This window comes from Populus trichocarpa, chromosome 18, assembly GCF_000002775.5.
Source record: "Populus trichocarpa isolate Nisqually-1 chromosome 18, P.trichocarpa_v4.1, whole genome shotgun sequence".
Classification (NCBI taxonomy): Eukaryota; Viridiplantae; Streptophyta; class Magnoliopsida; order Malpighiales; family Salicaceae; genus Populus; species Populus trichocarpa.
In genome coordinates, this window is record NC_037302.2 from 13,067,114 (window position 1) to 13,080,253 (window position 13,140).

The window sequence follows — 13,140 nt, forward strand, 5'->3', positions numbered from 1 at the left end:
TTTAAAGAAATAAAAATAATTTTTAACTCTGGTCATAAACCTGATTGGGTCCCATAAGTTATCTCCATTTAATTATATGATAATGAAGAAGCAACGACGATAAATGGACTAAATCTTTATATATATAAAAAAATCATCATAATGACATGCATAAAAGAATGTTTTTCAAAAATAAATAAATTATGAAGCTCAATTCCCAAATAATCCAATGCTAAATGCAAAATTAAAAAAAAAAACGCAACTCATGTCAACCGGAGATAGCAATGCAAGCTCGTAACCTAAGTTCTGAGGTCAGAACAACTCTATAGAGAGCAAATAAAAAAAATTATAATGCATAATTCCCAACAATCCAAATATAGAAGGACAAAATTAAAAAATATTTTTAACAAAAAAGATATATTAAAAAAAACACCAGCAAACCCGAGTAAGTCTGCTAAATCTCGTGAGCTAGGTCATATGAACAGGATAACCTAATAAAAGACAAAATAGAAAAAATTATGAAGCCCAATTCCTAAATCAACCAAATGTTGAAAGACAAAACCAAAAAAATAAATAAATAAAATATTTAAAAAAGACTCAAGTCAACTCTGGCCAGCTCACTAAACCCACGACTTAGGTAATGAGACTGAGTTAACCCCATATAAGTAAAAGCAAAGAAAATCACAAAGCCTAAGACCAGGTTAACCCCACACAAAGAAAAGCAAAGTAAATCACAAGGTCCAATTTACAACAAACCTAACACCAAAGGATGACATCAAAAAAGAAAATTAGTATAAAATAGGATCTAAAAAAATATTAATATTAACTTGAGTTAACCTTTCAAACCCGTAATTCAAGTTATAAGGCTGGGATCACTCCATAAGAAAACATCACAAAGCCCAATTATAAACAAACATAATGTTGAAGGATGAAATTGAAAAACAATTTAATTTTAAAAAAGAACCCACAAAAAAAATAACAATAAAAGAATGATGGCTAAAATTGATGTAAAGAAATGACAGGACACCTATAAATTTTGGTTATGCCAATGCAAATCCCGGGAAGAGAAGAGAGAATGATGCCGCCAAAATGCGTTGCCCCAATGGATAGACCTCCATGCAACACTTTATATGATATGACAAACCTTCACTTAAACACGGCGAGCCTCATTCACATGTCGGTGTGTGTGGGGTCCACGTGGCAACATAGTTTACTTGCATGTTAACGCTAGTCCATTATATTTTTTTTAGTTTCAATTTTAGTCCTTAAAACTTAATTGTTTTACATTAATGTGATTTTATTTTATTTTATCAAATCAAGCATCAATCAAGTGTTGGAATTTTCCCTAAACTTTGCGATGACCTCATGTCTAGGCAAACAAAACAAACTACAAAGTCAAATCACTAATAAAATCTATTTGAATTGATCAAATTAAAAAATAAAGTTAAGTGACAAAAAAAAAACTAAACTCTTCCCCTAATTTAATAAATCAGTCCTTGATATTAGCAAAAAAAAAAAAAAAAGCCTCAAATTTGAACCCTAAACTCTGATTTTTTTAATTAACAAAAATGATTTTTTTTTTATAAAATCAATTATCAATCCAGTGATAAAATATTTTTCCAACATCTCGAGACCTCCGTACACATCTATAAAATACAAATCTCAAACCAATCGCTATCAAAACAACATTAAAGGACCGAATAAGAAGAATTTTGATAAGGATGCTCAAATTAATTAGAGAGAGAGAGAGAGACTTTGGAGAAGTAATTTGGCTAAGCCATGCATGACTTCTACTCATTAATTAATATTATTCCATTTTCCCACCGAACTCTAGGTTTTCTTGCACTTATAGAACTCACCAAGAATATTTATCTTTTCTTGTTGACGAGAGAAAAAACAAGATGACAACCAGCTAAGCTAGAAGAATATTATGCAACGAAAGATGAACAGTACGGAAGAAATTGCACCCATAATTAACGATCTGGCACCACAGGAGATAAGACTTGCTGGCATGAATATTGAAGTTAGTTAAGCAAGCACCGTTATAGTGTACCAGGTGGGTTGCCCATTGATGGTGTCAAGCAATCCTTCGTAGGTGTAGTGGTTGTGGAATTTGGTAGAAAAGTAGCCGGAAATTATGTCCCGGCAAGCTATCTTGAACGTGTAACACCAGCAGATACTGTCTCCCGATGTAAGGCTTGTTCTCCATTACAAGAAAGCTTAAAAGCATGTATTTAGTCCTGTTTTCTTTTCAAGAAAGGTTCCATTCAATCATATCTTGCGTTCCCCATGTGCCTTGGGGGAGATCTCCTCCATACCAGGCTAGGTAGATGCACAGTGATTACGGATCTTGATCTTACAGTTAAATTTTTTTTTATTAACGTGGATGTTCAGGTCAGCTTACATACATCTCGATTAATTTCACGAGTCTTAAAATTAACAATCATATAAACCTTCAATAAACCTCGAATAACTGAGAACCTGAAACCCTTAGTTTTAATTTGTTGGTTCGTTGTATGTATGGGCACCTAAAGAACACCAACGCAGCAAGGCTAGGAATTTTCTCATTCAACTGTAATAATGGTTAAAATAAGTTTGTTTATTTATTATAATTGATTATCATTAATATAATTTGGAATTTGAATCAGATGCATTCACCAGGAAGAAAAATAACAGCAGAGTATAAACCCTTTATAATTGTAAAAATTGCTCGTATTCTTGACTATGATGAGCATAATTATCAACGGATCGATCTAATTATATTAATTTAATGCTTGATAGTCAACTTGAGCAACTCCAAAATGTCATCTTTGAGGATAGATTGGGAGAAAGAAATCTCTAGCCAACGCACCAATTGAAATGAAATATACTACTAAATTAACTTGTATATATGTGTCAAGATGAATATTCTCGCTGAATGATTTAAAAATAATTTTTATTTTATATTGATATGAAATATTCATAAAATAAATCTCAAGATTTTAACTATTTCTGCTCATAACCTCTCCCCATAAATATTTTAAAAAAATTTATGCTTTCGAGATCTTGTTGTTGGGAACTCCAAAATACTGACTTATTTTTTGTCTTTTCACTACATAGTTTTGGCATCTTCGACAAGCCTTCAATAAATTCGAAAGCCATAGGTTTTAGGACGAGTTAATAAATTCTGATGGTTATGCTGTTGTCTTTTGCTCTGGGAGAGCTTGTGTTTTTATCGAAATTTTAAATTCCTAAAAAATTTTAATTTTTTTTTAGCTAACATTTAATATAATTTGTATGTTTTCGATCGTTTTGATGTGCTGATATCAAAAATAATTTTTAAAAAATAAAAAAATATCATTGACATGCATTTCAGCACGAAAAGTTATTTAAAAAACAATCACTACCACACTGCCAAATATAATTTGTGTACCGAGCTACACTTTTTTTTAAGAAAATCTACTACTTAGACGATAAATCTAACAACATCAAATAAGTTAATTTTATTTTAATTAGATAATAAAAAAGCAAACAATGATAATAAATAAATTAAATTAAAAAAATCATAATAACTTAAGAAAAAAATATTTTCTCATAAAGAAACAATGGTAGAGCTCAATTCTTATCCCATTAAATATATAAGGATGAAATTGAATAAAAAAAAAACTAAAAAAATTAACCCGGGTCAACCCAGGTTTGCATAATAAACTTGTAACTCCGGTAATTAAATCCGAGTCAACTCAAGTTATCTTGTTAAACCCGTGATTTAGGTCATAAAATTAGAATAACTCGATAGAAAAAAAATCACATAGCTCATTTAAAAAAAACAAATATCAACTATATGAAAAAAACTATGAAATTCAATTCTCAATTAATCAAATATTGAATGATGAAATTAATTTTTTTAACTATATAAAAGGATTCAATAAAAAAATAAAAGTTCAAATAAAAATAATCAAAATTAAAACACAAAATAAATCTTATTTTTTAAAAAAATTAAAAAGAAAAATTAATTCAATAAAAAGATCCTAAAAAAATCCGGGTCACTAGGTTATCATATTAATTCATGAGTAGTTAGGTTAACTTAGATAAATTGTTAGGTTTAATTTAAAACCTGATCCGAATTTTTCAATCGTGAATTTTTTTTTTTTAAATCAAATAGCTGAACCATGCTAAATTTAGCAACTATGTATTATAGCGGAACCTCCTAATTTTAGCTCGATTTTCTTTTGTTCCTCTAGAAATTTCTTGTAGCACAACACATAAGAGTACAAGACCAAACATAACCACACTTGTACTAAGGTCTATGACTCACGCATAAAACACGGCTATTTCCACGCTAAGGCCGCACGTATCGCTACCAAACAAACAGCAAATACCCTCCCTACCTCTTCTTTGCTGCTCTTACTCGTCTATATAATAAACCCGAGAGCACCCCTCTTTAAAATTGCCAACATTATTCCTCTTGGCCAAAAACAAAGAAAGATAAAATCTTCCAAGTACAAGGTGGTGCTTCGCCACACTTTGTTGCAGGGTGGTGGTGGTGGTGGTGGTGGTGAGGAACAACATGGCCACAGGATCTGCGGATGGGTTCTTCCGTCATGTCTATGACGGATGTCTCTCCAGTGGCGACATGGGTATTGATCGAAGGCCATACCATCGTAATTGCAGATGTGCACTTCACAAATCAAAGGAGAATTGTCCACACGCATTGCCAAGGTGTAAGAACGTGTCATATCCAATAAAAAGGTCTTGGAGTGAAGGGAGTTTGGCCTTGATGATTGCTAATTCTTCTTCTTCTTCTTGTCATTCCTCTCCATCTTCTTCACCTTCTTTACAAGCAGGGAAGAGCACTAGTACTCCTTCTCATCAGAGAAGGCTGAGTCATGATCTTGAAGACAAGCTAGCTCTTTAAAGGTCCGATCTTTTTAGTTTTTTTTGGTGGGGATTGGTTTTGTTCTTGAATAATTTGGTCTTTTAGTGTTTGATCTATCAAATGGTTTGTCATGAAAATGGATGATCAGATCAAATGGGGTTCTTTTTGTAAGGATTATAGAAATGTTCTAATTAATGCCAAGCATTTCATTTGTGTATTGCAGTATAAAATTAGATTCTATGTATGTGTATATTCACCCTCCTCAGCTTCTCCTGTTTTCCCCTTGTTATTGCTGTTTCTTCTTACACCTTTAAAAAAAAATCCCAAGGGATCTTAATTAATGAATATCTTTCTTCTTGAATCCAAGAAAGAAAAATAAAATCAAGAAATGTTGAATTGATGTCAAGTTGGCTATCCCAGTTGCCTTTGATTCTAATCAATCATCAACCTGGTGAATTAATTGTACACAGAGAAGCAACAAAAAACACTGATGTAATTTTCTTTCACAGAATTTCGAGCAGTGATATTGGTTTTTAAAGTATTTTTTGTTTGAGAATTTATTAAAATAATATTATATTTTTAAAAAAAATTACTTTTAACAGGATCAACAATTCAAAAATATATATAAAAAATAGATTAGAAGAATTAAATTTTTAGAAAATTCAATGGTGAGCATTTTAAAAGTCCTTTTATGCGCGGATCTGTTAACATGAAATTTCTCAGAAGTTGGGGAGGGGAAAGTTGCAGTCTTTCTTAGATGACAGGTAGATTTGCAAAACAAAGTTGAGCACTTTGTTTGAATGGTCAGCATACACACAAAACAAGCCATCTACAGATCATCAAGATACATTTTTTTAATAAAAAAAACTTGGGGAAATGTTTTTTCTTCTTTTTTTTTTTTTTTTTTTTCATTTACTCGATTTGTTTATATCATGATAATTTTGTTGTTCTATTAGGAAAAAAAATCTCAAGGCTTCATCAAGATAGACAAAATAACACACTATAAAAAGTTAATAATCATGTAAATTTTCAATAATTATCATATTAACAATCACAGAGCTTAAATCTAAAAGCATAAGAGAAGCAAACTCCTTAATTCTAAAATCTTACTACTTGACCACCTACATATGGTTAGGAAGAACAATATTCAAACTAGTCATAATAATACTGATAATTTATGCATTTCATTTGATATTTTTTAAAAAAATATCATGATAATGAATGGCGCAAATTTAAATGTATAAGCCATGTTATTTCAATAATTAGTTTTTAAAACTATGTTATTTTATCAAAAATAAATCTTAAGAAAGTTATTTTAACATAATTTTAAATAAAAATTATTTTAAAATATAACGTAGCGATAAAGGCTTTTCTTGGTCGAGGAACATGGCTAGCAAATTGTGTCGGTGTTTCACGTGGTCGGCTCCCTTGTATTTATCTATAGTTATCTATAAAATTGTCTATACAGAAAAACAACGTCTTGCTCTTTCGGAGGCTGCCATGTTATATTTCGTGATTCATGATTTGAGAAGTTTGATTAATGTGCATGGACTGCTAATTTTACTTATTAAATTGTTATTTACTATTATTAACTCCAATTAATTTTTTTGTCTGAAAATATATTAAATTAATAACTATCAAAATGAAAATTAAAATCCTTCGACTCTAAACTTTTTGTCTGAAAATATATTAAATTAATCTTTTAATTAATTAATTAATACTTATAGGGGGTGGAAAAAGAAATATTGCATTTCTTTCAATGCTTGAAGAAAGCCGACCCACATGGAAACGACGGAAAGTGCAGGGAACAAAAACTCGCACACGAAATTGAATAAATCGATGGAGAGGCACGTGTCTCTCGGTGACTTACAGAGCAGAGCTTCTTTCAGTGTTCAAAAACAATTAATATTAGGCATCTAAGAATATGCCACAGGTGGACGGTTCATATACACAACCAAGATAATAAGTATTGAATAACTTTTTTATGCTGTGAAAGAGGAAATAACCAAGATAATAAAATGTTTCTTGAAACAAGCATAACCACCCACTCTGTTAAGCTTTTTTTTTATTATTATTCAAAAACCTTTTTTTCAATTTATTTTAATCCAAAACATATATAAAACTATTTATAGTTAAAAAACCTAAAAGAACCCTAAAAATATCGAGGCCAACTCACTTAGCCTATTTTATCAGGATCCATGCACGGGCTTGCCCTGAAAAGCCCGTGTAATTGAGCCTTTAATTTTTTTGTTTGCAATCATTCACACTAATTTTTTTTGAAAATAAATCAGATGACGTGTCATCTGATTTACCTAGATTTCAGCTATTATAGTGGCCGAAAAAATAGGGTTTAAGCTGTTTTTTTATCAAAAAAACTTGTCTTCAACCCATTTTTGACCCAAAACATCTATAAAACACCATACGAGCCGTGATAAATCTATCTATAGCCTAAAAACCCAAAAAACCGTCCTAAAAATTGAAATCAACCCGAGCACAGATCTATTTTTTATTGACTTTAAAAGTAAAAAAACACTTGACATAAACTCTCCTCATCGAATGGAATCATTTGACACAAATATCTTTCATTTTGGTAGTCTAAATTGATGTTAACGACACTTCTTTCTCTTTATCGTCGGAATTCAGTGATCTCTCTCTCTTCTCTCAATCAAGGACTAAAAAATCACAAAAATGAACTTTGTACCAAAATTGAATTTGAAAAATATAGAGGTATTGAAATTGTATAATTTGTGTAATTTTTAAAGTTCAAGAACCAAAATGCATCTTTTGCAAAACTTATGGCATACGACACATGCTTGACGTCTTTTTTTTATTTCGGTACCTCTTTTTCTATTCTCATCTTTTTATAAGAAATCAAAATCAACTAATCTTTAATTAGGACTAAATTATTAAAAAAAATTAAAGATCAAATTGAAAAAACATAAAATTATACACAACTCATCCCCAGTTATATGTAAGAAAATGAATAATAATAATAAAAAACCCATGTTTTGTAGAGTAATACTTAATGGTTAAGAACTTCATCTTTTTAGGCTTTGCCTTTTCAAGCAAAAGGAGGCAATTTTGTAGCGTGCACAGCGAAGGGAAGGGAATCCAGACCTCTGACCTCATCGCTCAACAAAAGAACTCCCAACTAAGCGTGGCCCTAGTCTGCACTTCACCACATGGGATGCTGGGTAACTCACTGACATTTAGAATCATCTAGTCTGTAAGAGATCATCATCATCATGAAGGCGAACTAAGCTGAAGCAATAAATATAATTCAATAGATCCCTCAAGAATAAAAAAGCCTCTTGATCTTATTAATATGTGGGGTCATTCCTTGTCCATAGCTACTGAATGGCATCAAATGCAAAGCAGAAGCTAGCTGGGAACAGGACAATCTTCCTGCAGCTCCCAGTTAGAAGGTCTTCAAATTTCAGTTTCAACAAAATGAAAGTGAGGAGAGGAGGACATTGTTCCTTGAAATGTTCTTACTTCTGGAAACTCCTGCATGTATCGAATAGCTCTCGCTTTTTCCAGGCACAATCAGACACCAAAAAGAAGAAGAAAGAAAGCTATATGTCCAGACGCAATTTGTCAGGAAATATAGATGCTTGGCTGCATAGAAATGGTAGCCAAAATCACAGAAAATCACAAAATTAGAATAACATCAGAAGAAAGTTAGAAACGATTAAGTTTCCATGGAGAAAACAATGAAGAAATCCTAAAACATAAGATTTCTAGATCCAAACCAAATTATACTAGAAACCTTTCACCTAATTTCCCTGTCATTCTCACTCTCTTGTAGTAAGAATAAGGAACTGCCTCCATCAAGAACTAAAATCTAAGACACCCCATAGGAATAAACGGTTTGTCTTGGTTCTGTAATGACTCTGGAAAGAACGACGAGACCAAGCTTACTATGTTTCACTCAGAATCACTATCACGCAAATGTTCTCCCTAGGTTACTCTGATAACTCTATCCATGCTCTATATAAAGCACCACGAAAGCACACAAAGGCTTTAGAAAAAACTCAAAATCACACACACTTGACACTGCATCCCTACCTACAGAAACAAAGCGGATGCTGCAGTGAAGAAGGGATGAGAGAATGGCTATTGGAGCTGCTGAGATGATACTTCAATGTATCTTTAGTCGAAGTATTTCGTTGAATGACATGGAGATCAGGCGAAGGCAATACCATCGCAACTGTAAATGTGCACTCCACAAGTTAAAAGATATTTATCCCGATGATTGTCCTCAGCAAAGGAAGATACCATTCCCCAAGTCCATCTTATACAGCTGATGATTCACCAATCCAGCATATTGGATCCCTGGTTTCAGAGAGTACTTCGGACACAACAAATGACAACTGAAATTGAGTGTTTATATTTCCTCATAGTCTCTCCTCACTCTGATTTTAGAATCCACAACAATACTGTATAGGATTAGGACTATATACATGTAATTCGACTTCCAGATATTCAGTAAAGAAAGTGGCGTAACATGGTCATTGTCTAAAATGATATAGTCCACTCTTCTTAGTACAAAGACGCCGAATTACATTTCTTGAGTTATTGATATCGTCTTTTTAAAGACTGCTAGATTCCTTGGCAGCAAACCGTGCCAGGGTTCATAATCAGGATTCAGGGACCACTGCATGGCATTGTTAAATTCTGAAACAACAATGGCTATATGCTATGCTGCGATGCTGTACAGGTACCCAATAATTCGAATTTTTATCCGTGTGAGGGCTCAGGGTGGGTTAATTTTAGATATGGGAGGAAAACCTATGGATAGTTTAAGATTAAATGAAGAAAATTCGCTGCTGTGTTTCTTCTAACACCCCCAGCATTGCCTACATTGTCTGCTGCTAAGTTGAGGCCAAACTTTTCACGTTGTAAACAATGCAATCCCTGTTTTTAGCAAGAAAAAGGAGATGGGGACAGTGTACAGTGTAATAGTCACGGCCTGCACAAATGAGCTCATAAAACATAGGGGTATACTAAACCTATCGAAACCGGAAAAAAAAATGCGTATTCATGAAGTCAGCCTATATGAACTTCATCAACTCAACGGAACAGTGAAGTGCAGAAAACAACACTGTACAATGAATTGTGATTTCAGGTGATGAAAATAACCCCTTGAAATATCAATCAAATGGATGCTTTGGAGTGTAGGAGATACTCTCGGTCAAGATTGCAAACAAAGAACTGCATAAGTTAAAATCAAGAACCATATAACAGATCCAAAACAATGGTTTCGGCTTCTATGTAAATCACGTGAAGAATATTGATTTTATTCCAGGATCCTTTGTTGCACCAAAGTAGTTTCCTACCTCTGGCGCAACGATAAAGATGGCATCTTGGGTAGAAGGCATTCCTACAGAAGAATCATTCCTAAGACCCAAAACAAAGACTGAAATTTCAAGCAATCAGAACAAACAATCCAAAAACTTAAGTTTAAGGAAGTCTCGATGTAAGATTTATATCACACCATTTTATGCTATTAATTAATTTTAATTAGATAAGAAAATAGGATGGAGAGATTGAACATGTTGTCAAGATTCAAATTTATAACTGTTTAATAAAAAAAATCTCAACTTGAAAACTTAAGTTGGATAAAATCTAAAATGAAATTTTTATTGTTCTCTGACATGTCCAGTAAACTGTTTTTCCAAAACTATAAGCACCTAACATTTTTTATGTCGCCTAATCCTATATTCTTTTTAATGAATTCTAGCTCCCATCTCTATATAAAAGCTTCGCAGAATTACTCATAACTTTCAACACATTTAAAGTCATAAAATAGACACATTGAAATACAAATCTTCCAACAAACATACCTTACAGCTAGAAAGAAGATTGGAAGGCAACGACAGAGGAGAGCATGTTTATAGCAGCATCTGACATAATGTTTCGCTGTGTCTTTGACGGATGCATATCAGTAGACAACATGGAGATTGAGCGAAGGCCTTACCATCGCAATTGCAGCTGTGCACTGCATAAGATGGAAGGTGGTAGTTCCACTGGTTTTCCTCTACCAAGAAACATGTTTTATCCGAAGAAACAGTCATGGAGACGTTGTTCCTTGTCCCTAGCAACTCCAAGTATCCTACTGGCTTATCAACTAAAAGTAAATTCTTTTAGTTACACAAACGTTAACGTTCTAATCTTTGTATTTCAAAAATATATCTTGTTCATGAAGTTTTTATTCGTCTCAAACTTACAGTATGAAATTCAAAAGAAGACGAGGTCTTGACCAGCTCTCTCTCTCTCACATGATTGGAAAGAAAATTCCCTAATCAGATAAATATAATTACAGATCACTATTGCTTCTTTTGATAAATAAGATCAGATAAATGTCTTTCTTGACTACTCCGCATGCTCCAGTTACTTCCGGCCTGATCGGACTCTCTCCAACATCTTTCCACCCTCTGCTCGGACTCAGTTCCCCTAGGCCGCCTCGTCCTTGCCCTCTATGGCCATTGGGCCCCTCACTGTCTCCAACTTCAAAACAATGTGCACTTCCTCATCTTACAAGAACACTCTAGTCCTTAAAACCTTTCCGGGCCAGTTCTTTTCTTTAATCTCTTTTGTTGAGTTGTTAGTAATATTTTACTTTGATTTGCTTTCTTTGGTTTGGTTAATTTTTGCTATTTTTATAGAATTAAGAACCTCTTACTTTATTTGCTTTTCTGGGTTTGATTTCTCCTTGTTGTTGATTTGGGTAGGCAAACATATTCACTATCCTAATTAGAAGAACTAAATGTGATAAAGCTTAGCGTTAGCTATAAATGAATCTTGAGGTTACACAATGCATAAAAGAATTCTTGAAAGAAACTGCCGGTGATATGTTATCAATTAATTCCGAATCTGATAACTTCCATTACTAATTAAAAGCTTTTGCAGAAACGCTTGAAGAAATTATGGTATTCCATCTCCATTTTTCTTTTAAATTCTCAGCCGCTCTCACATTGCATCACCAAATCCACACCTATCTTCTCCGCGCCTTACTGGGAAGAAGATCCAATTTCGATACTAACCATGTCGAACGAAGTTCAAGTAATTGCTCGTGTCTTGCTATGGGCAGCATGTAGCACCCTGTTGGTCCAATCGGGGTTAGCTCAGCTGCCACTATTGCCTAAGATACCCGGCCTGCCCGATATTACACTACCTCCGATTCCAGGCCTACCTTTACTTCCAGGTTTGCCTCAGATTCCCGGCCTGCCCAAAATCCCACTACCTCCGATTCCAGGCCTACCTTTAATTCCAGGTTTGCCCCAGATTCCGGGGCTGCCTTTACTTCCTCCACTGCCTCAGATTCCAGGCCTACCTTCAATTCCAGGTCTGACCTCGGTACCGGGGCCGCCTCCACGATCCCAAATCCCAGGCGGCCCTCCACGATCCCAGATCCCAGGCAGGCCTTTACTTCCAGGTCCACCCCAGGTTCCGGGGCTGCCTCCACCCCCTCCACCACCCCAAATTCCGGGTGTTCCAACTCCTGGAACTCCAGTAGGCATAGCCAATGCTGGACACCAGTAGCCAATGTACCAGGACGTGTTGTGGAAATTACACCTCTCCTTAACGGTCAAATAAGCACTCTGGTATCGGTTTGTTGCAGAGCTTTAATTCTATAAATGACATTTGTATTCCGAAATTGTTTCCTTTAAATCCAATCTCCCCTGCTGTTTTAACTCAATTTTATCCTCGGTGTTGATGGTGTTTCAATAATTCAAAATAATGCAAAAGTTTACTAATTTGCCGTGATTCGACCAACTTCTGATAATTTTATAATTTGTAGAAAATGAGAAGATAAGAGGGAATACGGAATGATACTCAACAAGGGGTCTAAAAGTACTGCAAAACCATACTTCCGAGTTTTGGATATTCAGCATATATGTTAATTAACCTTTAATTAGTAACCTTTTCTTAGAACAATTCCACACCTATAGATTCAATTACACCTTTAATGATTTTGTAGAGTTAGTATCATTTTACATCGAAAACAACAATTTTTAATTTTTAACAATTAACAATTAACAAGACCAAATGTCATTTATATTTTCTTATCAATTAACAATTTCCCTGGATATTGAAAGATTCTCATATTAAGGCAGCCAAACCAAACTAATAAGTCAACTCTCATATAAAAACAATAAAAAAAAATCAAATTAAAAAAAAAAGAGCATGAACTTTTTCCCTGATCAAGCAAATAAGTCTCTGATAATGTCAGGCTTGTAGATGACAATATATATATATATATATATATATATATATATATAGAGAGAGAGAGAGAGAGAGAG

At 33.7% G+C, this 13,140-nt stretch overlaps 2 protein-coding genes across 2 annotated transcripts; one reads left to right on the forward strand and one right to left on the reverse strand.

The window, feature by feature from the left end:
• The first annotated feature begins 4,392 nt into the window (after nucleotides 1-4,392).
• Nucleotides 4,393-5,084, forward strand: LOC7470037 (uncharacterized). The gene has a single exon (XM_002324532.4). It carries the CDS (start codon nucleotides 4,526-4,528, stop codon nucleotides 4,871-4,873), a length of 348 nt encoding a protein of 115 aa, XP_002324568.1. The 5' UTR covers nucleotides 4,393-4,525; the 3' UTR covers nucleotides 4,874-5,084.
• Nucleotides 5,085-9,991: 4,907 nt separating this feature from the next.
• On the reverse strand, nucleotides 9,992-12,357 carry LOC112324921 (uncharacterized). The gene is made up of 5 exons (XM_024589576.1): nucleotides 12,171-12,357; nucleotides 11,232-11,344; nucleotides 10,815-10,977; nucleotides 10,174-10,253; nucleotides 9,992-10,048 (listed from the first exon to the last, which is right to left on the reverse strand). The coding sequence occupies exons 1-5, from the start codon at nucleotides 12,355-12,357 to the stop codon at nucleotides 9,992-9,994; spliced, it is 600 nt and encodes a 199-aa protein (XP_024445344.1).
• Between the last annotated feature and the right edge of the window lie 783 nt (nucleotides 12,358-13,140).

Bases quoted from the DNA above. Each gene is read 5' to 3' on its own strand.
- LOC7470037 (XM_002324532.4), top strand. From the start codon at position 4,526: ATGGCCACAGGATCTGCGGATGGGTTCTTCCGTCATGTCTATGACGGA.
- LOC112324921 (XM_024589576.1), bottom strand. From the start codon at position 12,357: ATGCCTACTGGAGTTCCAGGAGTTGGAACACCCGGAATTTGGGGTGGT. The intron at 10,978-11,231 runs GTAACTGGAGCA...TGTAACTAAAAG, and splicing joins AGAGTCCGATCAGGCCGGAA to AATTTACTTTTAGTTGATAA. The intron at 10,254-10,814 runs GTAAGGCCTTCG...TTGAAATTTCAG, and splicing joins GCACAGCTGCAATTGCGATG to TCTTTGTTTTGGGTCTTAGG.